Below are 24610 nucleotides of genomic sequence, written 5' to 3' on the forward strand. Positions count from 1 at the left end.
TAGTGAAATGGAGTAACACAGACCTAGAAGCACTCAATACACTTACACGATCACAACGCCACAAATATAGAATACATCACATACATTCAGCAACAGAAAGATTCACATTAAGCAGAAAGGAAGGAGGAAGGGGATTTATCAATATGAAAAACCTACATTATGGACAGGTAGACAATTTAAGAAAATTCTTTATAGAACGAGCAGAAACTAACAAAATACACAAAGCAATCACTCATATATATACATCGGCTACACCACTGCAATTTCATAACCACTTCTACAACCCTTTAGATCATGTAACATCAACAGATACGAAGAAAGTAAATTTGAAAAAGAAAACACTACATGGCAAGCACCCGTATCATCTAACACAGCCACACATCGATCAAGACGCATCCAACACATGGCTAAGAAAAGGCAATATATACAGTGATACGGAAGGATTCATGATTGCAATACAGGATCAAACAGTAAACACCAGATATTACAGCAAGCATATTATTAAAGATCCCAATACCACAACAGATAAATGCAGACTTTGCAAACAACAAATAGAAACAGTAGATCACATCACAAGCGGATGTACAATACTAGCAATGTACAATACCCCAGAAGACATGACAATGTAGCAAAAATAATACGTCAACAGCTTGCCTTACAACATAAACTTATAAAACAACATGTTCCCACATAAAAGTATGCACCACAAAATGTACTGGAGAATGATGAATACAAATTATACTGGAACAGAACCATTATAACAGCTAAAACAACACCACATAACAAACCTGGCATCATACTCACCAATAAAAAGAAGAAATTAACACAACTAATCGGAATATCCGTACCCAATACAACGAATATACAAAAGAAAACAGGAGAAAAAATTGAAAAATACATCCAACTGGCTGAGGAAGTCAAGGACATGTGGCATCAGGATAAAGTTGACATTATACCAATTATACTATCAACTACAGGAGTCATACCACATAATATCCACCAGTACATCAATGCAATACAGCTACATCCAAACTTATATATACAACTACAGAAATCTGTAATTATTGATACATTTTCAATTACCCGAAAGTTCCTAAATGCAATATAACATATACCGTACAGTTAAAAGGAAGTGACGCTTGATCAAGGTCCGCGTCACTTTCCATTTTTGACCAGACATAACGTCTGAGAAAAGAAACAAAGAAATAATAATAATAATAATTATTATTATTATTTGCTTTTACAGCCTCATTGGACCACTTTAGTCACAATCATTTCCTGGTCCTCTTCTTCAGTAAGCGCATGTTTTGTTCTTTTTTAACTACCCAGTATCTTTTCATTTGCTCTGATCTTTTCTGTCTTTTCTCATCTGTAAATACCCTTTTCATTGTGTGTCATTTGTCTACTTTTCGTTTAAATCCTATATTTTTGTCTTTCAGTTTCTCGAGATTTTCTGTCTTGTTCTGCAGATCATCCAAGGTTATATCTAGTTCCCCCATATGCTCTTTAATTTCCTTGATCCATTCTACTTGTTGCTTCAGATTCCACAGTTTCTGCATAATTTTTCTTGCTAATCTGGATTCTGGCATCCTCATTATGTGGCCAAAGAAAGAAATTCTCTTTTTACATATAGTATCTGTGATGGGCTGCACTTCCCTGTACACTACTTCATTTGACACTATCCACTATTGTCCTTCCTTCTGGTATTATTTATTTATGCATGTTCTAGCTATTTTTCTCTCTTCTTTTAGTATTTTGTCGACTCTGTTTCTCTAGTGACTTTAAAAAGAGTCTCACTTGTGTATGTCACCTCTGGCTGAACCACCATCTTGTAGTGTTTTAATTTTGTTTGAATTGATAGACATTTCTTATTGTATGTAGATCATTTTAGTTTTGAGCTTGTATCATTTTATTGGTTCTTTCTTACCAAGCAGGTTTTTCATCCAAGTTGTGTGTTATAATCTCTCCAAGATATTTAGATTGCTTGACTATTTTAATTTTTCTGTTGCCTGCTGTTACACGGTCTGTTACTAGCGGTTCTGTTACCATCATCCCAGTCTTTTTGGAAGATATCTGAAGTCCTACTTTTTGTGCTATATTTAGCAACCCCATTTTTTGATTTCTAACTTCTTGTACATTATTAGCTAGTAATGCCAAGTCATCTCCGAATCCCAAACAGTTTAGATTTATATCATCTTTCTTGGTTCCAGTTGTTATGTTTTTAGGATTCTCTTTGTACCATTATTGTCAATACTGGATGTAATAGGGTATTAAACTGATTTTGTTCTCAAGTACAATTACAAGAAAATAAAAATACAGAAGATAAACATGTTTCCACTTGATAAACACAAAGAAACAAAAAATTACACATGTACATTAAATTCAAGGTTGAAATGGGAGTCAGACAGACCATGACCTATAGGAATCCCAGGAAAACAGACTGGGAGACATATAGGAGGGACCTTGACTTAGGCTTATCAGAAATTAAAACCTCGATAAGGAATCCAGTAGAGTTTGAGGGAGTAGCAGAGGCTGTTACCTCTGCCATAGTGACCTCATATCAGGACAACTGCACAATTACCAAGAAGTGTACAAATAGGAGTGTGCCCTGGTGGAATAATAACTTGGAAATTCAAAGAAAACAGGTACAAAGTGACTGGTAGCAGATATTTTTCTACACCCTATAAAGGAACAGTCACAGAGTTCGACAGCATCCACCATGGATAAAATTCATTCAGGTACAAAGACTGTTTAGCATTGCGAGATGTAAAGGACAATGGACTAAATATTGTGAGGCCCTTGTCAATTACAACTTTGCAATCAGACAAGCAAAGAAGGCATCCTGGAAGGCATTCTGTGAGGAAGGGGAGAGCACGGCTGCTCAAGCCAGATTTCACAGAATTTTCACTAGAGTACCAACCAATACAAGAGGTACGTTGAGGAAGGAGGATAGAGAATATACAAAGACAGCACATGAGATGCTGGAACTGCTCCTCAAAACTCGCTTTCCTCAGTATGCTCTGCTAGACAACACAGACCAGAATGTAATCCCGGAGAGATAATGGTTCTCAGGTACTTGAAGAGAAGACAGGGAATCGGCCAAAGAGTGTGTGGACTTTAACAAAATCCAATGGGTGGTGGGAACATTCCAACCATTCAAGTCACCTGTCCCAGATGGAATTTTTCCAGCTCTCCTGCAACAGGCAGGAGAGAATCTCATGAGAATCCTATGCAGGTTAGCCTAGCAGTAGGAATCATTTCTAATGCTTGGAGGACAGTGAAGGTTGTCTTCATTCCAAAGCCAGGGAGAATTGATCATACCAAGGCCAAGGATACGAGACCAATCAGTCTGTCCTCCTGCATTCTCAAAACATTGGAAAAATTGGTTAATGTTTACACTGGGGGAGGAGGCTAATTAGGGCCCCTCAACATGTATATCAACCAGGTAAATTGTGTGTGACAGCTCTCCCCCAACACATTTGGAGGGTGGAGAAAGCACTTCACTTCCAAGAAATAGCCCTCTACATCTTCCTGGATATTGAGGGGGCCTTCAGTAATACAACCTTCGATTCCATGGTAAGAGCAGCAGAGGTACATGACCTATGGACCACTATATGTAAGTGGAATAGGGCCATGCTTAGTGGAAGGAAGGTAGAGGCTACCATGATGAATGAAAATATGGTAATTAACACCACTAGAGGCTGCCCACAAGGAGGAGTTCTGTCACCTTTATTGTGGAATCTAGTGGTGAACGAACTAATTGAGTAACTAAATTCCAGACAATGCTTGTGCCAAGGATACGCAGATGACCTTGTCATAGTAATACTTGGCAATTTTACTGACACAGTTAGAAATATGGCACAAGGAGGATTGGACATTGTGCAAAATTGGTGCATCAAACAGGATCTGATTGTTAATCCTAAGAAGACTGTTGTGGTGCATTTTCAAAGAGGCATATCCAGCACTCAAGTTGGAATCTGAAGCTCTTCGATGAAACTCTACCTGTGAAGGGGATAGTGAAATATCTAAAAGTAACCTTAGAAGAGAAACTAACGGGGACCCCTCACATTAAGAGCATCTGCTCCAAGGCAAAAAGTACTCTAGTGAGTACCAGAAGGGCTTGTGGCAAAAACTGGGGCCTAAGCTCCAGGAGTATGCACTGGATACACACCACAGTGGTTAGACCTAGGATTTCCTACGTGCTGTAGTGTGGTGGAAGAAGGTAGAACAGCAGGTTGCAGCTAAGGAGTTTGCTAAGGGGCAGAGACTGGCCTGCTTAGCCATAACAGGTGGAATTAGCAGCACACCAACTGCTGGGATGGAAGCCATGCTGGATGTGCCTCCACTACACCTTTGGGTCAAGATGGAGGCAGCAGCTGGGGCATACAAACTTCAAACTGGCAAAAACTGGGTCTCATTTGGATATCCAGAATCACACACTAACATAGTGAGTGAGGTAAGTATAGGAATGGCTGGGGAAATGCCTGCCTACTATATAATAACTCCCAACTGCTTCAACAAGCCTTACAATATAATAATTGGAGGCAGGGAGCAGTGGTAAAAAACAGTTCAACATCATATGGGGGGCATGGTTTGGTTCACTGATGGGTCGAAATCGGACCAAGGAGTTGGGGCAGGGGTGTACGGGGTTCAGCCAAGACTGGAGGGCATCATCTCTCTAGGAAAACTGGCCTCTGTATTCCAAGCTGAAATTACTGCAATCAGGACATGTGTGGAGGAGAACATGTGTAGGTGCTATAATGACCATAGCGTCTATGTCTATTCAGACAGCCAGGCAGCCCTGAAATCACTGGCAGCCACCGCAACAAGATTTAAGATTTTTGCAGAATGCCACATGGCTCTGGTGGAGCTAGGGGGAAACAATAGGGTAAACCTAGTGTGGGTCCATGACCACCCAGGGATCTGTGGCAATGAACAAGCTGACAGATTGTCCAGGATGGGGACAATGACTCCATTTATTGGACTGGAACCTGTCCTGACAATCACCAAGGCTATGGTCAAACTAGAACCATGGAACTGGCTTAGGAAACAGCATGTAGAATATTGGACTAAGGTCCATAAACAAAAACATGGGAAGGTAATGATGCCCAAGCCATGTTTTAAAAGAAGCTCTGTAATCCTGGGATTGAACAGGAAAGAGATCAAACTCATGACTGGACTGATGACAGGCCATGGTAATTTCAAAAAACACCTACACCCTATGGGTATAATGGAAGAAGACCCTAAATGTAGGATGTGTGACGGGGGTGAAGAAAGTGAATCACACCTAATGTCCGAATGCATGGCATTGGAGAGCAAAAGATATAGAATCTTCGGGACAACTAGACCTGAAGAAATTGTGCCTAACAAAAAACTGGTAAAGGGACTCCTTGCACTATTCAAGGGCATTTGTTGGCTTTACTAGATATACAGGGAGTGATACCGCACAATAAACTCAGTTTCGGTGCGGGAAGTGGTGGGTTAGAACTAAACTGTTTTAGCTTCCCTGTTAAAATCAAATCAAGCATTTTCTCATCAAGTATTCAAGAGGACAGTTGAAGAGCAGTGGTGATGACCATCTCCTAGTCTTAACCCTGTTTTAATCGTAAATGGCTCAGAAAGTTCTCCTCTGGATTTATATATATTAACTAAGCATAAAATATTGTGAGTATGAAAATTCTGGGATATAAACAAAATACAGTTATAAGATAGGCAATAAATAAAGTGTAGAGAAAAGATTTGTGGTGCATATTGTATAATCTTACAGATAATAAGGACTGACCAAAGAAAGTTAGTTGTTGAGAACTTATTGAATGGTTGACAAGCAATCCCTAAACACCCCTGAACTAACCCAGTCCAATTGCTATTGTCTGTTCACAATAAAGGATGACAGCCAAAAACAGTTGCAGGATAGAATTTTTTTATTAAAATTCTTGACCAAGGTTTTGGTACATATAAATATACCTTCATCAGAAGTAAAACTTCCTGAACAGAAAGACACATTCATTAGAAAAGCCATATCAACGAAAGTGAGAAACAGAAGCTTAAGTAACAGTGAAATTACTAAAGTAATACAGGCACAAAATCTTTAGTACTTACTAAAATTACATCATGCCATGGAGAATAATAAAACAATTATGCCAAAGGTAACGTTTCATATAAGATAAGAAGACTTTTACAGAAACAATACGGTTATAGAGTTGCTTTTTCCGTAAATAATAGCCTGAAACGTAGAGTAATTCATAATATTGGAGCACGAGAAGAACTCAGCACTAAGTCCGGTGTATACAAAATTACTTGTAACGACTGCCCAAACTATTACATAGGGCAGATAGGTAGACCCATTAAAGTTAGGTATAAAGAACACATGTTGGGTAAAAATGGGGAAAACGTATATAATTCCACCTTTGCTGAACATCTATGGCTCTTACGGCACACGCCAAGTGAACTGGACGACGTAGAGCTGCTTCATGAAGCTAATAAAGGTTACAAACTAGACTTGCTCGAAGAATTAGAGATTTTTAAGCATCTGTCTCTAAAAGATGGTTTTGTTCTTAATGAACAGGTGCAGCTTCGAAACAAAAATTTTTTAGACAGTTTCAAACCCCTCATTGCCTTAATGTAATTTAGTCTGGCTGACTAGTAGTTATTTTCTTGCTTGTTGATGCCGGTGAAATGCGCTTTTCCTGTCTTGTTGGGATTCTAAGTATTGTGATGTTTGTTAGTTATGAATTTTAATGTGTATGTGTGGTTAAATGACTACTATGTTTTATTAATAATGACAGATGGTTTCGTTTTATTATAATATTTTGGTTGTTTCACTAGTATGTATTTCATGCCTACGTTACGCGAGACTCTCGTGCATTACACTTGTGCCCTCTCTCGTTAGATGTTCCAAGCGCAAGCTTTATCCGTTTGACACTAGGACACAGGTAAATTTGGTTCTATATTTTTATTTTACATAAATGTCTTTAATTGGCCTGATACGTTTTATTATTAAGACAGAGTTTGAATTAACACAACCTTTAATAATTTTTGATGCGCTTATGTATGTATTTATGGATTTTAATATACGCGAGTCTTGCACATGCAAGTGCCCTCTCGCGGCGAAACAATCTGCCTTAGTGCTTTCACACTCGTGTCTCAATAGTTCATAGGCGAAGTAACGGTGTTAAACTGTTCGCTATGATCCTGTGCCCATTACACATGTTGTACAAATGGAGATGATGTTTTAAATTACTGACGACGCCTTTGGCATAATTGTTTTATTATTCTCCATGGCATGATGTAATTTTAGTAAGTACTAAAGATTTTGTGCCTGTATTACTTTAGTAATTTCACTGTTACTTAAGCTTCTGTTTCTCACTTTCGTTGATATGGCTTTTCTAATGAATGTGTCTTTCTGTTCAGGAAGTTTTACTTCTGATGAAGGTATATTTATATGTACCGAAACCTTGGTCAAGAATTTTAATAAAAAAATTCTATCCTGCAACTGTTTTTGGCTGTCATCCTTTATTGTGAAGAATTTTAACAGTTGCTGCTGCAGCCATGTTTAAAATCTTGCTATTGTCTGTATTCTTTGAAACAGTTCCTTTAGTTGCTGCATGTTCGTGTCACTTGAGTAGCAATCTGGAGTGGGGTGGGAAAGGGGGAGGAATGGCATGGTACGGGTGTGGGGAGAGAAGAGCTCTGTCTGGCAAGCCCTGTAGGGACCAGAGATCGCAAGGTGCAACCTCAGGAGATGAGAAGGGAGAGAAGAAGGGGAAAGGGCGGATGGCACACAAAAGTTGTGAGGGTATATAAAAAAGGAGGAGGTGAAAGGACAAGGAGCTGGAAAATGTTGGGTGGAGGATTTGGGGACAGTAGGTTACTGTAGGTTGAGATTGGGGTAATTTTGGGAAAGGAGAGTGTGCTACAAGGATAACCCCATCTGCGCACATTCAGAAAAGCTAGTGGTGGAGGGGAGGACCCAGATGGCCTGGTTTGTGAAATACCTATTGAAATCAAGCGTGTTATGTTCAGCTACATGTTGCACCATGGGGTGCTCTGCTTTGCTCATGGCCACAGTTTGGCAGTGACCTTTTATTCTGATGGACAGCTGGTTGATAGTCATACCAATATAAAAAAAATGCATGCAGCACCAGAAGTAGTACTGGCAGTACTAACTTTATTCGTTTATAGTCAGTATTATTTACTCACATTCTCTCTATAGACATTCAAATCATTTTAATATTATTTGTCGTTTTAAAATTGTCATTTCTTAGGTAACTAAAATGTAAACAAGGAACTGATGGCCCTGATAAAATCAAGTTAAATAAATAAATAGGAGTAATAGGTTATGGAGGAATAACAGAATTTAATGATTGATTGTTTAATTTTGTTTCATTCACTTAACAAAATAAAAGTGTTCTGAAATCTGAAAGTGAGCAAGATATATTGTATTATGCTGAAACAAATGCCCTTTTACTAATCACATAAGTTTTCTGATATTCTGGTAAGTATTCATAGTTATATTTTATCGTTATAAAATGGTCTGAGCAGTTTAGTTAGACCAAGACTTGTGGTTGTAGTAACTTTCATTGTATAATATATTTTATTATTCATAAAGGTAGGAAGAGAAATGTTAACCATTACCATTACTGTATATTGTATATAGGTTTCTTTTCAGGATCATGGATCGAGTGTTCATCTCTTCCTCAGAATATGTACTCCGTGGCATGCTGTGTTTATCAAGGGTACATTTTTGTGTTTGGTATTGAAGTATATATATATCACGTTGGATCTGATGTGTGGCACACATTCAGAGAACCTCCAATAACAAACAACATGGCATTCAATAGTGCAATGCCATATGAAGAAAGTATATATCTTACAGGTATGATGATACAAATATTATGAACTTTGAATTTCAAGATATTGTTATAATAATGTAAAATAAACAACATTTGTTTAATCCTTGAAGTTCTGTTGTAGCTGTATCTGAGCAGTAGGCTTACTGTTGACTGTCTTAGTAATATCTCCTCTATGTAACAGTGAAAATGTTTAGCACAGAATTCACATGTAAAAACTATGTTAGCAAGTTAGAAACATGCATTTGAACACAGTTAACATCAATTATAATTCAAAGTCTACAAGAAAATGATTCCTTAATTGCACATGAGAATAATATTTCATTAAAAATGTATATAAAATTGTCAGATGAGATGTTAAATCAAGTTTGAACTGTAAATTTAATACATAAAACATAAATAATGTTTGTGCCAACGGAAACAACTATAACTGACACAGATGAATTAAAAATACAATTGAATCTCTTGCAATAAGAGTTTTATAAAATGTCATAAGACTTGTAGATTTCCAGAAAGCATATCACATGGTGCCCCACTGCAAACTTAACGAAGGTCCGAGCATACAGAATGATACCCTGATATGCAAGTGGCTCAAATGCTTCTTAAGTAATAGAACCATAACCTTGTCCTTGATGATGGGTGTTCATAAGAGACAGGTGTATTGTCAGGGTTACCTTGGGGAAATGTAATAAGACTGTGCTTGTTCTCTATATACATAAATAGTTCAACAAAATGTGGTAAGCAGCACTCAGTGACCATTTGCTAACAGTGCTGTAGTATACAGGAAAGTATCATTTTTGAGTCACTGTAGAAGGATGCAAGATGACTTAAACAGAATTTCTGTTTGCATTAAATGTAGAAAAATGTAAGTTATTGCACATGAGTTGGAACAGTAATTGTGTAATGTTTGAATGCAGTGTTAATGGTATGCTTCTTGATACAGTCATGTTGATTATACATTTAGGCATAATGTTGCAAAGCAATATGAAATGCAAGAGCATGTAAGGATGGTAGTAAGGAAAGTGAATGGTTGATTTTAGTGTACTGGGACAATTTTAGGAAAGCGTAGCTCATCTACAAAGGAAACAGTATATTGAATTCTTGTGCAACTCACTCTTGAGCATTGCTTAAGTGTTTGGACTCCCCAACAGATTGAATTAAAGGAAGACATCAAAGCAATGCAAAGGCAAGCTGCTAGATGTGCTACAGTAGGTTCAGTTAACATGTGAATGTTACGGAGATGCTTCGTTAACTCAAATGGGAATCCCTGGCAGGAAGACAACAATGTTTTTGTGGAACACTATTGAGAAAATGTAGAGTTCTGGCATCTGCAGTTGATTTGCTGAACAATTCTACTGCCACCAATGTACATTTTGTGCAGGAACAGCCAAGATAAGATAAATTAGAGCTCATACAGAGGCACATAGAGAGTCATTTTTCCATCACTACTTTTGCAAGTGGTGTAGAAAAGGATATGTTTAGTAGTGGTACATGTATCCTCTGCCATACACCATACAGTGGCTTGTGGAGTATGTATGTAAAAGTAGATGCATAAAATAAAATGAGCATTAAAGGACGTTTTTTAAAGTTCTGTAAGTGGGACATATGACAATACTTCGAAGTTTAGTCTCATAAATCATCAAAACTTCATTTCATGATGATTGTCATCTGTTTTCTTCTTAGGTATGTCAGGTAACCTTTATGGTTAACCAGCAAGGATTCCAAAAACACTGATCATGTTAAACAGAATTTGAGATCTTCTCACATGACTTGCTGAAAGCTATGGATCAAGGATGGATTAGTTTGCTGCAGTATTTCTTGACTTCTCGAAAGCTTTTGACTTGGTACCACATCAATGCTCATTAACAAAACTGTGACCATATGTAGTATTAAATTAAATTTGTGAATGGATCAGTATTGGTAGTCAGGATGCAGAATGTTTTAGAAAGCTTACTGTTAGGTTGTATGTTAATGACCTGTCTGACAGTATTATTAGTAATTCAGAAGTTTTGCAGGTTATGCAGTTGTCTAATTTGATGTATTACTTGAAGAAAAAAAATTGTAAATATCCTGTCAGATCTTGGTAAAATTTCAAATTGTTGAAAGATTGTCAGTGTGCTTTAAATGTTCAGAGATGTAAAGCTGTACACTTCCCATGACTACAGTGTCAGTGAGCTACAATTCAAAATGGTCAACTCGTACAAATACTTGGATGCAAAAATAAGTGTTCCATTAATTTTCCCCTTCAACAAAGGTGTATATTGATGACATTTGTCACACATCATCATTGTTTTCAACAGTGATTCATGAGTCTGTTAGGAAGCATAATTTCAACAGAATTAAAGATACAATTTTTTTTCAAGGAATTTGTAACTTTTATTCCAGGCTCTTATCTTATCATAGCATGTCGTAAAGTGAACTTGCAATTGTTGTAGAAATTAAAACCACCAGTAAGGTTTATTTCAAGTTAATTTGGTTAGTGTCCAGGTAAACATTGTACCGACTGTGACTGGTGGTCTCAGGCACAGGATGAGTTAGCTGCTGTTCATAAGCAGCTGGAAATAACTCTTATCGTGATTGGAAGCTGCTGCAAATGGATATGTCTAGTGAACTCCCGATAGTCTTGTACCAAAGGTACCTCAAGTACAACCATCTGCCATGGATTTTGTCTCCTCTGTGTTAAGTGTAGTAGCTATCAGTGCTCATCCACTTGACTGTGAGTGGCATGTTAGTGCTGGGTCTAGGCCATGATCGGGCAGGCGGGACCAGGGAGAGCTCCGGGTGCTGCACCTATCCCCCAGACCAACTAGTTTAAGGTGCTGTCTGCCACTGAAACTGAAACTGAGCTAGTGAGACACGTTTCAACTTTTTGGAAGCATGCTGTGTCCTTTGTCAAGAGAATGCAAGCATAAAAGGGAAGAGGTTCATTAACCATTGACGCTTCAAATGTATGGTGCATAATGATACCCATTAGGAAATGGCAGAAAGGGATGGCAATGATAAACTTGTGCATTCTGTATGTATTTGTGGAGTCCTCAGTCAATAAGATGAAGAGGCTGTTTCGGCAGCTTTGGGGAAAAAGATACAACCAACTGTCGATTGTGGCATATGTTGGAACAAAGGATATGTCATCTGGAGAGCAAGGTCATAGTAGGATAACCCCAGTAACTGGCAGAGGTGGTTGAGAAGCCCAACCTTGCTCACAGAGTTTCTACAAAATTTATGATCTGATGCATTGTCCCTAGAACTGATCGAGGCCCTCCGGTTTTGTGCCTAGTCGAAGGCTTCAGTGAGAGACTTCAAAGGTTCAGTGAGAAGTTTGGTGGTGACTTCATGTGCTTATACCATAGGATTGAGAATTGTGTGCCCACTAAATGGGTCAGGGATGGAATACATACCAGAGGCTGCAAACCAGGTGGCTGACTGTGTGTGGAGTCCACACAAGTGTTTTTTTTTTAAAAAGATGACTCTCCATCCAATCCAGTTAATGATAGCTATAAGATACCCTGCATTATTAGAATAAGATCCAAACAAACGTCCCCCTTCCCCCACAACACACACAGATGAACTGATTAAAATTGTAGTATCAACTGCCGAAGTATTCACTACAAAATCCCATGGAGTGAACCAGTCCTAATAAACAGTGGTCATATAATAAAACTAACTAAAGCCCAAAATTGACAGCAGTGAGATTTTTAGGTAAATCTAAATGAGATTAAAAGGATAGGTTATTGATAAATGGATGTGGCATAGTTGTTACAGTAGATGAGAAACTCAGATCTACTGAGATAAAATTTGAAGCTGCTTGTGAGACTGGGCAAGAATCTGTATGAAGAGTGGACATAAGCTTATAATTGGGTCCTTATGTCAACCACCAGACTCACCCCAAAAGTAACCAAAAGCTGCAGATAAATACTTAGCTTCTGATACATGTGATCATCAATCATACTGTCATTATTGTAAGTGATGTGCATGAAAAGACATCCTGCAAAATAGTACTAAATGATTTCTCAGAAAACTGTAGTTTGAAAGCGCACTCAAGACAGAAATATAGTAGACCCAATGGCAACAAACAGACCTGACCTCTGATCCTCTTTAGACCTGATCTTTGACACTCTTTGAGGATGTCCATATTGAAACGTGTACCGGTGTCCTTAAGATATTTGTAGCAACAGTGTTTACTAAAGTACAGAGCACAAATAAACCATGTAGAAAGATTTACATGTTCAGTAGGATGGATAAACAGACAAACGTATCATGTCAAAGCATAGGGTTATAGATAGAGAAATGTTGAATGCAATACATTTGGCTCTCAGGAAGGCAATGCATGAACCTTCAGTGACTACTGTAGTAGAATTTTTAATTATTTTTAAAAAAAAGTGTATGCAAAAGATGTCAGTGGCACTGAAGTGTCCAGCCATTCATGGATAGTGGAGGAACTTAAATTGAGGGCAGCAAAGCAAAACTGAGAATTCTGAATTCCGTTTTCATGTGCTTCTGTAGAACAGAAGCTGCAGAAGTGCTGCCACAGTTTAATTCTCGCACTGCTGAATAGATGAGTAATATAGATATTAGCATTGAGAAACAGCTAAAGTCACTAAAATCAAACAAGGCTCCCCTGTTGAGCTCTAGAGGAGCAAACTTTTCCAAAAATTGGAGAAAAGCACACCATTCCAATTTTCAAGAAGGGTCATCAAACAACCACAGAAGGCTGTAGGTCTATAGCTCTGACATTGATCTGTTGTAGACTTTTGAAATATGTTTTATATTTGCCTATTATGATGTTTCAGGAGACCAAAAATCTCCATAACACAGCATGTCATTCTGATTGCAGATAGGTCTTGAGGTGTAAAAGTAACTTGGAGCATGCCCTTAGGAAGTGTTACAGAATACCTAGCTTAGTGACCACTGCTTCGCTCACCTAGACTGTATGATGTGCACAGATGTTTTTTGTATTTCTTTAATCAAATTTTTATGTTGTTCACAAATTGCAACATTTTCTGAACTTTTCACATTAATCAAGGTCATAGAAGCATGGTGTTTTCCGAATGTACCTATGACCAAAAAGCAGTTCTGGTAGATTGAGTTTGGACCTCTTTGGTAATCATGACTTTTGAGTTCTTATGCTGATATTTACACATTAACTTTCATCCTGTATATATTTCTTTAGAAGTTATAATGTTATCGCTTAAAAGAAGAAATTAATGGTTTTAAGCTGGTAATATTAAACTCGTTGTTATTGAACTAGTGTGTGTAGTGTCTTTGTATGTCTGCGAAGGACAATATACTGAGCGGTGTCTGCTACTCCCACAGCATACATTATTTCGTACATGTAGACAAGTTACTCTCGTTGTGTAGAAGCAGCTGACAACTCCGATGATTGTTTGTAAAATTCTTTAAATGTAAGAGAAAGAAAACTTCTATAGGATCTTCTCAAATTAGAATACTGCCATTTACATATGGTCATTCGATGATTGTCTTCGAGTGAAATGAGTTCGTTTTAGCAGAGAAAACTTTCTCTATGCTTTTGACCATGTTATTAAAGCAGGTTCTACAGCAAGCTTCAACCACCAAATGTTTGATGTCCTATACAAGCTTGTCATACATTACAGTTCATCACAGAATCTTTTGATCAAAAATAAATACACGAAATTACCTTTGAAATGCAACATATCGTATTATGGCTGTTACTAAACTACACCTTAATGTTACATATCGCTCGTGAATCTCAAAAAACACAAATTATACAATATGGCGGCTAACTATGACTGTTTCATTGCACACACTTCATACACATCCTCTCGTTATCCTGCCTCGCAACAAAGTCCTGTCACATTCTGATTTTCTTTTCTTCACTCGCCATGGAGCAATGTGAGGTCAAGGAATAAATATTTCGTTTGTGCGGGCAAAACGCACCTCCTTGCAATATTTATTAACTTTAAACCAATAACAATAGGACGGTCAAACCGATCAGCTGATCTATTCAACCTCTTCTACCCGCTAGTACCGGCCAAGGGATTATTATATAGCCCCCCCGTGGGGGGCCATATCCTTGACTGAAATTTCTGAATCTTCTTGTTCAGCTTTTTCACAATTAGTTATTGCAGAGAAACTGGATGACGTTGGTTGATCTCACAGGGAAGCTGGGCACTGTGGGGTGGGCTGGTCTCAAATGATGATACACTCTTCCACACAGCGGCTACCGGGATGCGTAGTTGATGGATCAATATCTTGTTGTCTCTTGTGGTGGACCAGGTGGTTACGGGCATGCATCAGGATCAGGAATGGGATGTGGTGGACACGATACAGACTGACAAGTCTGAGCCTTCTGACCCCTTACTCTGAATTCTTGGGCCTTGAATTGTTAGTAGATTGGCATACTAACATGTTTCTGCACTGGCACGATAGATTCGAATCGAGTATTTCTTTGTTCACTTTTCATCATTCTTTCACATTTCTTACACTTCAGTTACATGTCACTGTTTTTATATCCTATTTTCATTGAATTACACTATCAACATGATATGAATTCTCATTATGTTCCTAATTATGGTGCATTTGTTGTACCCTATCAACATCCACAGGTTGTCTGTGAGCACGCACAAATACAATGCACTTATATTTTGATAACTTCTTACATAATTTAATGTCATATATTCCCTTATTTACAATGTCATATTACTTAGTTTTCTTCACTGAAAGTCGATTTTGCTCAAGTAATACAAACATTTAACAGCTAATACATGGTAATTTCATGCTAGCATCCAAATCTAACATAATTCGGCTCAGCCACCATTAGTTCACCTTTTACATGATACTGAAAAGGTGCACCTAATTGTAGTAAAGCCAGTCACAAGATGGCATGCACACACCTGCTCTTTGTTGTCAGAAAATTATTCTGCCTCAGCATACTTCTCAGACAAGTGCGTGAAGTTCAATGTCCAGAGCACTTGGACTCATTTCCTATCAAAATATTTGCTTCCAGTAATTGCTGACACTATCGCTCATGAACTGCATTACTCTTTATACTTAATCTAGAACATGAACACATACAAAATTAAAATTCATTCTAGAAACAAACACAAAAGTTATTCATATGCACATAAAAGTATACAATCAGCATCAGCTCTCCTTCTGTGGTTCTGCTGAAAACAAACATCAATACACTTGCTTATCTAACTAAACCTACCCACACCTAAAACCTCAATGAAATAAAATCTCCTTAATCTATACAATTTTTACTAGAGACTGGACTAATTCTAATTTTCACTTTGCATAGTACTTTTTAATATTGATGGTGAGCATAGAGTCCCATCGCCTTTCCCGTCACTGGGTAGGCCAATAGATAAGCCCCAGGATGTGGAATCATTATTATTTCAAACAGTCCGACAAATAACAACTGCCATTTCTTGTTCTTCTTCTTCAATAAAGATGCCTGTGGATGAGTGCACAAGAACACACTATGCCCTACAGCAAAAGTTTGTACTTTCTTTAACTTATTGTCATATTTTGTCTTTCTCTTTCTGGCCTTTCTTCAAAAACCTGGATATATTTCTCCAAAAGATCTACCAACTGATCATATTGTTCATTTTTCAATCCATCAGCTTCCTTTGCCTTTTCTTCCACTTGTCCTGCTATCCCAAATATCTTGCTTTCCTTTATGTCTTTTATACGTTTACATCTCCTTTCTTTTCTAATGGGCTTAATACCATACCCAGGACAGTAATTTCCAATGCTCCTTTCTTCCATAATCAGATCAACTTGTGTCATTTCCCCATTATCACAAAAACTGACTACCAGATGAGTAATTTATTTTTAAGTCCTTCTCCCTCATAGTCTCTAGTCCGATGGTACATCATCATCATCATCATCATCATCATTTAAGACTGATTATGCCTTTCAGCGTTCAGTCTGGAGCATAGCCCCCCTTATAAAATTCCTCCATGATCCCCTATTCAGTGCTAACATTGGTGCCTCTTCTGATGTTAAACCTATTACTTCAAAATCATTCTTAACCGAATCCAGGTACCTTCTCCTTGGTCTGCCCCGACTCCTCCTACCCTCTACTGCTGAACCCATGAGTCTCTTGGGTAACCTTGCTTCTCCCATGCGTGTAACATGACCCCACCATCTAAGCCTGTTTGCCCTGGCTGCTACATCTATAGAGTTTATTCCCAGTTTTTCTTTGATTTCCTCATTTTGGACACCCTCCTGCCACTGTTCCCATCTACTAGTACCTGCAATCATCCTAGCTACTTTCATATCCGTAACCTCAACCTTGTTGATAAGGTAACCTGAATCCACCCAGCTTTCGCTCCCATACAACAAAGTTGGTCGAAAGATTGAACGGTGCACAGATAACTTAATCTTGGTACTGACTTCCTTCTTGCAGAAGAGAGTAGATCGTAGCTGAGCGCTCACTGCATTAGCTTTGCTACATCTCGCTTCCAGTTCTTTCACTATGTTGCCACCCTGTGGGAATATGCATCCTAAGTACTTGAAACCGTCCACCTGTTCTAACTTTGTTCCTCCTATTTGGCACTCAATCCGTTTATATCTCTTTCCCACTGACATTACTTTCGTTTTGGAGATGCTAATCTTCATACCATAGTCCTTACATTTCTGATCTAGCTCTGAAATATTACTTTGCAAACTTTCAATCGAATCTGCCATCACAACTAAGTCATCCGCATATGCAAGACTGCTTATTTTGTGTTCACATATCTTAATCTCACCCAGCCAGTTTATTGTTTTCAACATATGATCCATAAATAATATGAACAACAGTGGAGATAGGTTGCAGCCTTGTCTTACCCCTGAAACTACTCTGAACCATGAACTCAATTTACCGTCAACTCTAACTGCTGCCTGACTATCCATGTAAAGACCTTTAATTGCTTGCAAATGTTTGCCTCCTATTCCATAATCTCGTAGAACAGACAATAACTTCCTCCTAGGAACCTGATTATATGCCTTTTCTATATCTATAAAGCATAGATACAATTTCCTGTTCCACTCATAACACTTCTCCATTATTTGCCGTAAGCTAGGGATCTGGTCCTGACAACCTCTAAGAGGCCTAAACCCACACTGATTTTCATCCAATTGGTCCTCAACTAATACTTGCACTTTCCTTTCAACAATACCTGAGAAGATTTTACCCACAACGCTGATTAAAGAGATACCTCTGTAGTTGTTACAATCTTTTCTGTTTCCATGTTTAAAGATTGGTGTGATTACTGCTTTTGTCCAGTCTGATGGAACGTGTCCTGACTCTCAGGCCATTTCAATTATCCTGTGTAGCCATTTAAGACCTGACATTCCACTTTATTTGATGAGTTCCGACTTAATTTCATCCACCCCAGCTGCTTTATTGCACTGCAATCTATTGACCATTTTCTCCACTTCCTCAAATGTGATCCTATTTCCATCATCATTCCTATCCCATTCTACCTCGAAATCTGAAACATCCGAAGGTACAATCTTCTATTAATTTTTTAATTACTAGGAACACGCATCTTATCACTGTATTTTGTATTCTTACATCTAGCAAAGTTTGTATCTGAACTAGTTGCAAGCAGGTACCTAAGGCTCCAATGAACTTAGTTTTGTGTCGGCAACGTCGGTAACTCTGGCGTATGGGATAACCATTTAAATAAATTGTTGGAAATTGCATTTGTCAAAGCTCCAGTATCCAAGATTACTCTGATAGATATGTCTAATATTTGAGCACGGATTGCTGATATTGACACTTTATTAGAAACTTGTTCACCAAGATTTATGTCTTCCAGTAACTCATCAGTAACTCATCAATGATCCTCATTCCATCATTGTATCTAAAACTGTTTACAGGTGACTACTTGCCCCCCACTGCTCTTTTATCAGCCGAACCTCTGGGGCAAAGTCCGATCGGATTCAGTTTAAGTTGCTTGTTGTAGTTGGCCCATTGTTGTCATCAGTTGCTTCGACTATGACTATACCCGGGCCGCTGAAACATTGCACTTGACGTTTGCGTATGAAGTTGGCAGCGTAACAGAGTAACAAGTGAAGAACGATAGGCGCTAGGCGTTCAGCGTAGGGCGCCAGCCAATCACAGCGCAGTGAGCACTGCTGTTACTCACGTGCTGTGACGTCAAAGTTCCCGCGTTGCCGGCTTTGTTTGGTGAATGTGTATACAACGTGAATTGTATGTTGTTTACCGCGTGTTTTCGTTGTACTGTGTGCTATATCGTTGTGACTTTTGTTACGTTCTGAGTGTACATACTTGGAAAATGCCACCGAAAAGACTTCGTTCATCTAGTGACAATCCTTTGCGTCGAGGGGTGCCGCTAAACAGCCAGGCACTGGAGTTGCTACGCAGAACTCGTGAGTTTTACGAGCAGGAGAAAAACTACGTAAGCATTCATGGACAGCCATCAATTCCTGCCGACAAAGTGGTGGAACGTACGTCGAAAACTCTTGGTATTAGTGCAAGAACCGTAGTAAGTAAGGGAGTATTACTACAAAACTTGGAAGATACTGAAGTGAGCTGTAATGATTCCGAGCTGTCTGGATCAAATAATACATTTTTATCAACCCCGGGAAAGAAGAAAAAGCGGCCTAGTCCTATCACAGATTCAGATTCTTTCCAGACTGATGCAATTCGTAGGCATGTTTATGCTTACTACAGCAGAAAAGAGTATCCGACTGTAGCTAAGTTATTAATCTCTTTAAAAGAAAGTGAACTCTTCAGGGGTGGTAAAACATCACTAAAAATTGTGCTAAAAAATATGGGTTTCCGTTACAAAACGCTAGACGGACGCAAAGTACTGTTAGAGAGGGCACATATTGTTACCGCTCGTAGCATTTTCTTGCACAAAATTGTGGGCAGAGACATTCATTCCATAATTTGGCTAGACGAAACGTGGGTTAATGCCGGGGAAGCTATCAGTAAATGTTGGACGGATAACACACCCAGCAGTAGCGGCCATCAGCCGACGGGAAGAGGAGCTAGATTAATTGTGGTCCATGCAGGCTCCTCCAGTGGTTTTGTTCCTGACGCACTTTTAGTTTTTAGATCAAAAAAGACTGGTGATTACCATGAAGATATGGATCACACACGATTTGTTGAGTGGTTCAGGAACCTTTTAAAACAATTTCCTGTCCCTACAACAATTGTAATGGACAATGCTCCATATCATTCGGTGATACAGAACAAAGCCCCAACCACAAATGATCGGAAAGAAGTTATGGTGCAGTGGTTACAGGCTCGAAATATTGCAGCGGATATGAGTATGACAAAGGTTCTGTTATATTCTCTTGTTAAAGAAAATAAGCCTACGACACCTACATATGTAGTAGACGAAATTGCCAAGGAGCAGGGTCATACTGTAATAAGGCTGCCACCATATCACTGCCATTTCAACCCTATTGAGTTAATATGGAGTGATGTAAAAATGTATGTAAGGAACAACAACAAGTCATTTACAATAACAGAGGTGGAAAAGCTGTTGCGTGAAGCTCTTGTGACTGTGGATGCAGCCTCATGGAGAAAAAAAGTAGAGCACGTCGAGAAGCTTATACGAGCAGCACAGACAATAGAAGGCATTATCAGTGGCCATGAACAATTAATGATTTGTCTTGCTGATGACGACGATGAAGACGGTTTTGGCGATGAATCGGACAACAGTGACGATGGCGAGCTGGATGGAATTGCGCCATTATCGCTGTAAATTGGTGAGTGAAAAATTACTAATATTGGTTATTTATTGCAATCTCGGTTATTATTTATTTTGTAAACTACGTACATTATTGATTTTAAAGTACCAGTCGTCAGATGCTTGTTTTTTGTATTTCTTTGCTCCGTTATCGAAAGGGTGCGCATCGTTGTGCTTTTACATGCATTATTATACGGTTTACTTCCTGTCATTGTAGTATAACTAAAAACGAGTTTTTATATACACTGTAATTGCTCAATCGCTTGCATTTACGAGACGGGATGGGAAACTGTATCGTCTGCTGTGTGTATAGAGGCTGCTGTTGCAACATCGCTATTACAGTATAGCCAACCTAACTAGACAAAAAGCGAACTGTCAAGTGCAATGTTTCGCCGGCGGGGGTATAGGGCCCGGATTTTAATTACCTAAAAAACAGTGAAATATGCAAGCATTTATGACCTAAAACTTACATAAATATGACCTTTAAAAATAAAATATGACTTAATAGAAGTTTATTTAAAGCATTCTTGTTTGTTTATTTAATTTTTTATTCACCATAAAGTAATACAAAATTCACTTCTCAAAATATTGTAAGTATAGTTCTTTCTTTCTGTAGGGTTTGTGGCTAATTTGCACCTATTTTTTGAATGTCTGAATGTTTTATTTTCTAAACACAAAGTACAGTGGAAAGATCATCTATTGAAACAGTAAAACAATGTTTTTATTTCTACATAGTATTTAAAGCATTTCACATTATTTAATACCGTATGTCAATCTTCAGTATCTGCAAAGTTGCACTGGATCACAAGGTGCATTTTCAAATTTTCCATTGTCAGAGATCTATGGTTGTCGCTGAGGGTAGTTTTGTACCTGGAAAAGCTCGTCTCCACTTCACAAGACATCACTGGAGCGTATTTGAATGCAGCCAGGTCACTGGAGTTCAGCTTTGTTTCAGTATCTTCAAATGTTGCGGCATTCCCTGAAAGACTGTCACTAATTTTGCACAGTGTAGAATATCCAGGATTCCATTGGAGAACACTTTGCAATTTGGTTTTCACTTTGTCAGCCACATGACCATGAGCTCGACCCAACGCACTCTGCACATGTTGCACAATACTCGGGGCCTCACATAGCTAAGTGCCAACAGCTTCCAGTCATTTGATGGCTTTTGATATCACTGAAAAATTTGCATTGATGTATGTCAAGTTTCGAGAAAATGTATCTGTAAAAACCTCTTTCACAATTTCGATAGCACTTGATTCATCGCTCTCAAGCTCACAGAAGATTGCCTTTATTTGGGTGTAGTTGGTGCAGTAATACTCAGCAGCATTAAGCCAAGAACCCCATCATGTAAGGACAGGTTTAGGTGGGAGGGAGTTGAAGGTGCTTGTTCCTTGAATTTATGCACCTGTAGCGGAGCCTTCACATAGATTTTCTTGCCACAGGAAATTAATTTGTCCATGTCAGGGTAATTTGATCGCACCTCTTGAGCAACTCTGTGCAATGCATGTGCAAGGCAAGTGACATACACCATACTGTGGTAGAGAATCTGAAGCCCTTTGGCTGCTTTAGCCATATATGAAGCACCATCTGTTACAAGAAGCAAAATGTTGTCTCTTTTCACACCATCTGGCCACAGTGTTGTTGCACATTAAAGTGCTTTTCTGCACTAACTTTAACTTCACACAGTTTAAAAAATAATATTTTCCCATCAGTACTAAAGAACTTCTCTCCAAAAACTCGAACATATCCTCGCAACAACACGCAGTCGGAGCACTTTTCTTTAGGCATGTTGAACAAGGCAAAGGCTGTATTCAAACTGGTTACTGGGAACACCTGTGCGACTGCGATAATTATTATGGCAGAAGCCGCCTTTGTTGGCTCTGTGATGATTATTATGGCAGAAGCCGCCTTTGTTGGCTCTGAGTGCGTATTGTCGACTCTGCGCAACAATGTTTTATGTTCGCGAAACGACTGTTGTGGTACACCGATTTTCTGCTACAGTCCTGTGAAATAAAGCTGTGTACTAATTTATCTGTTTATCTTTCATAATAGCATGTTAAACATTGTCTCGTGAGCAACATATTCGTTTTCTTATTCGTGTGTCCCGTAAGATACAAGAAAAACGGTATATGCATTTTTGGCAAAAGTTGACCAAAATATGACCTATTATACGCTCCTGGAAATTGAAATAAGAACACCGTGAATTCATTGTCCCAGGAAGGGGGAACTTTATTGACACATTCCTGGGGTCAGATACATCACATGATCACACTGACAGAACCACAGGCACATAGACACAGGCAACAGAGCATGCACAATGTCGGCACTAGTACAGTGTATATCCACCTTTCGCAGCAATGCAGGCTGCTATTCTCCCATGGAGACGATCGTAGAGATGCTGGATGTAGTCCTGTGGAACGGCTTTCCATGCCATTTCCACCTGGCGCCTCAGTTGGACCAGCGTTCGTGCTGGACGTGCAGACCGCGTGAGACGACGCTTCATCCAGTCCCAAACATGCTCAATGGGGGACAGATCCGGAGATCTTGCTGGCCAGGGTAGTTGACTTACACCTTCTAGAGCACGTTGGGTGGCACGGGATACATGCGGACGTGCATTGTCCTGTTGGAACAGCAAGTTCCCTTGCCGGTCTAGGAATGGTAGAACGATGGGTTCGATGACGGTTTGGATGTACCGTGCACTATTCAGTGTCCCCTCGACGATCACCAGTGGTGTACGGCCAGTGTAGGAGATCGCTCCCCACACCATGATGCCGGGTGTTGGCCCTGTGTGCCTCGGTCGTATGCAGTCCTGATTGTGGCGCTCACCTGCACGGCGCCAAACACGCATACGACCATCATTGGCACCAAGGCAGAAGCGACTCTCATCGCTGAAGACGACACGTCTCCATTCGTCCCTCCATTCACGCCTGTCGCGACACCACTGGAGGCGGGCTGCACGATGTTGGGGCGTGAGCGGAAGACGGCCTAACGGTGTGCGGGACCGTAGCCCAGCTTCATGGAGACGGTTGAGAATGGTCCTCGCCGATACCCCAGGAGCAACAGTGTCCCTAATTTGCTGGGAAGTGGTGGTGCGGTCCCCTACGGCACTGCGTAGGATCCTACGGTCTTGGCGTGCATCCGTGCGTCGCTGCGGTCCGGTCCCAGGTCGACGGGCACGTGCACCTTCCGCCGACCACTGGCAACAACATCGATGTACTGTGGAGACCTCACACCCCACGTGTTGAGCAATTCGGCGGTACGTCCACCCGGCCTCCCGCATGCCCACTATACGCCCTCGCTCAAAGTCCATCAACTGCACATATGGTTCACGTCCACGCTGTCGCGGCATGCTACCAGTGTTAAAGACTGCGATGGAGCTCCGTATGCCACGGCAAACTGGCTGACACTGACGGTGGCGGTGCACAAATGCTGCGCAGCTAGCGCCATTCGACGGCCAACACCACGGGTCCTGGTGTGTCCGCTGTGCCGTGCGTGTGATCATTGCTTGTACAGCCCTCTCGCAGTGTCCGGAGCAAGTATGGTGGGTCTGACACACCGGTGTCAATGTGTTCTTTTTTCCATTTCCAGGAGTGTATTAACAGTTAGCTGCGATATGACCTATTACTAAAATTTGTTGAAATATGACTTTATATGCACAATCAAAATACATTTGTCGACACTAAAATGCCCAGCTTTGTGTCTCAATCATTCGAAAATTCACCCTATAGTTCAGAAAAAAATATGACTTGTCATTAAAATCCGGGCCCTAACTATGACCGGTGGCTGTTCTCATGAGGCTTGATTATTTGTTGGCCTTGGCGTCACCTTGTATATGATTTGATTACTTTGTTGTTGATTTCTACAGTAATTATATACAGCATTGTACCTCCTTTCAAATCACCTCTGTCTGTTTCTGTTTGGCTTATAATTTCTTCCATTATTCTGCTGTTCCATACAGTTCGCTCCAGCGGGTCTGGGGATAAGAATAGGCCTGATCTTACATGGTGCATCGTGTCCATCATGCGCTGAGGCCTCTCGCACCCTATGGTGACATGGATCTGC

The 24610-nt window shown here is 39.6% G+C and overlaps 1 protein-coding gene across 7 annotated transcripts in view; it reads left to right on the forward strand.

The window, feature by feature from the left end:
• LOC126262195 (kelch-like protein 38) overlaps positions 1-24610 on the forward strand; it is a 172531-nt gene that overhangs the window by 105244 nt on the left and 42677 nt on the right. For all 7 annotated transcript variants that reach the window (XR_007546708.1, XM_049958661.1, XM_049958615.1 and 4 more), the window contains one exon: positions 8669-8875. Coding sequence is in view for 6 of the 7 variants with exons in the window: in XM_049958661.1 (XP_049814618.1) it covers positions 8669-8875 (207 nt within the window). In the remaining variant the exon portion in view is untranslated. The remainder of the gene's footprint in view (positions 1-8668; positions 8876-24610) is intronic.

Source organism: Schistocerca nitens, chromosome 1, assembly GCF_023898315.1.
Source record: "Schistocerca nitens isolate TAMUIC-IGC-003100 chromosome 1, iqSchNite1.1, whole genome shotgun sequence".
Lineage (NCBI taxonomy): Eukaryota > Metazoa > Arthropoda > Insecta > Orthoptera > Acrididae > Schistocerca > Schistocerca nitens.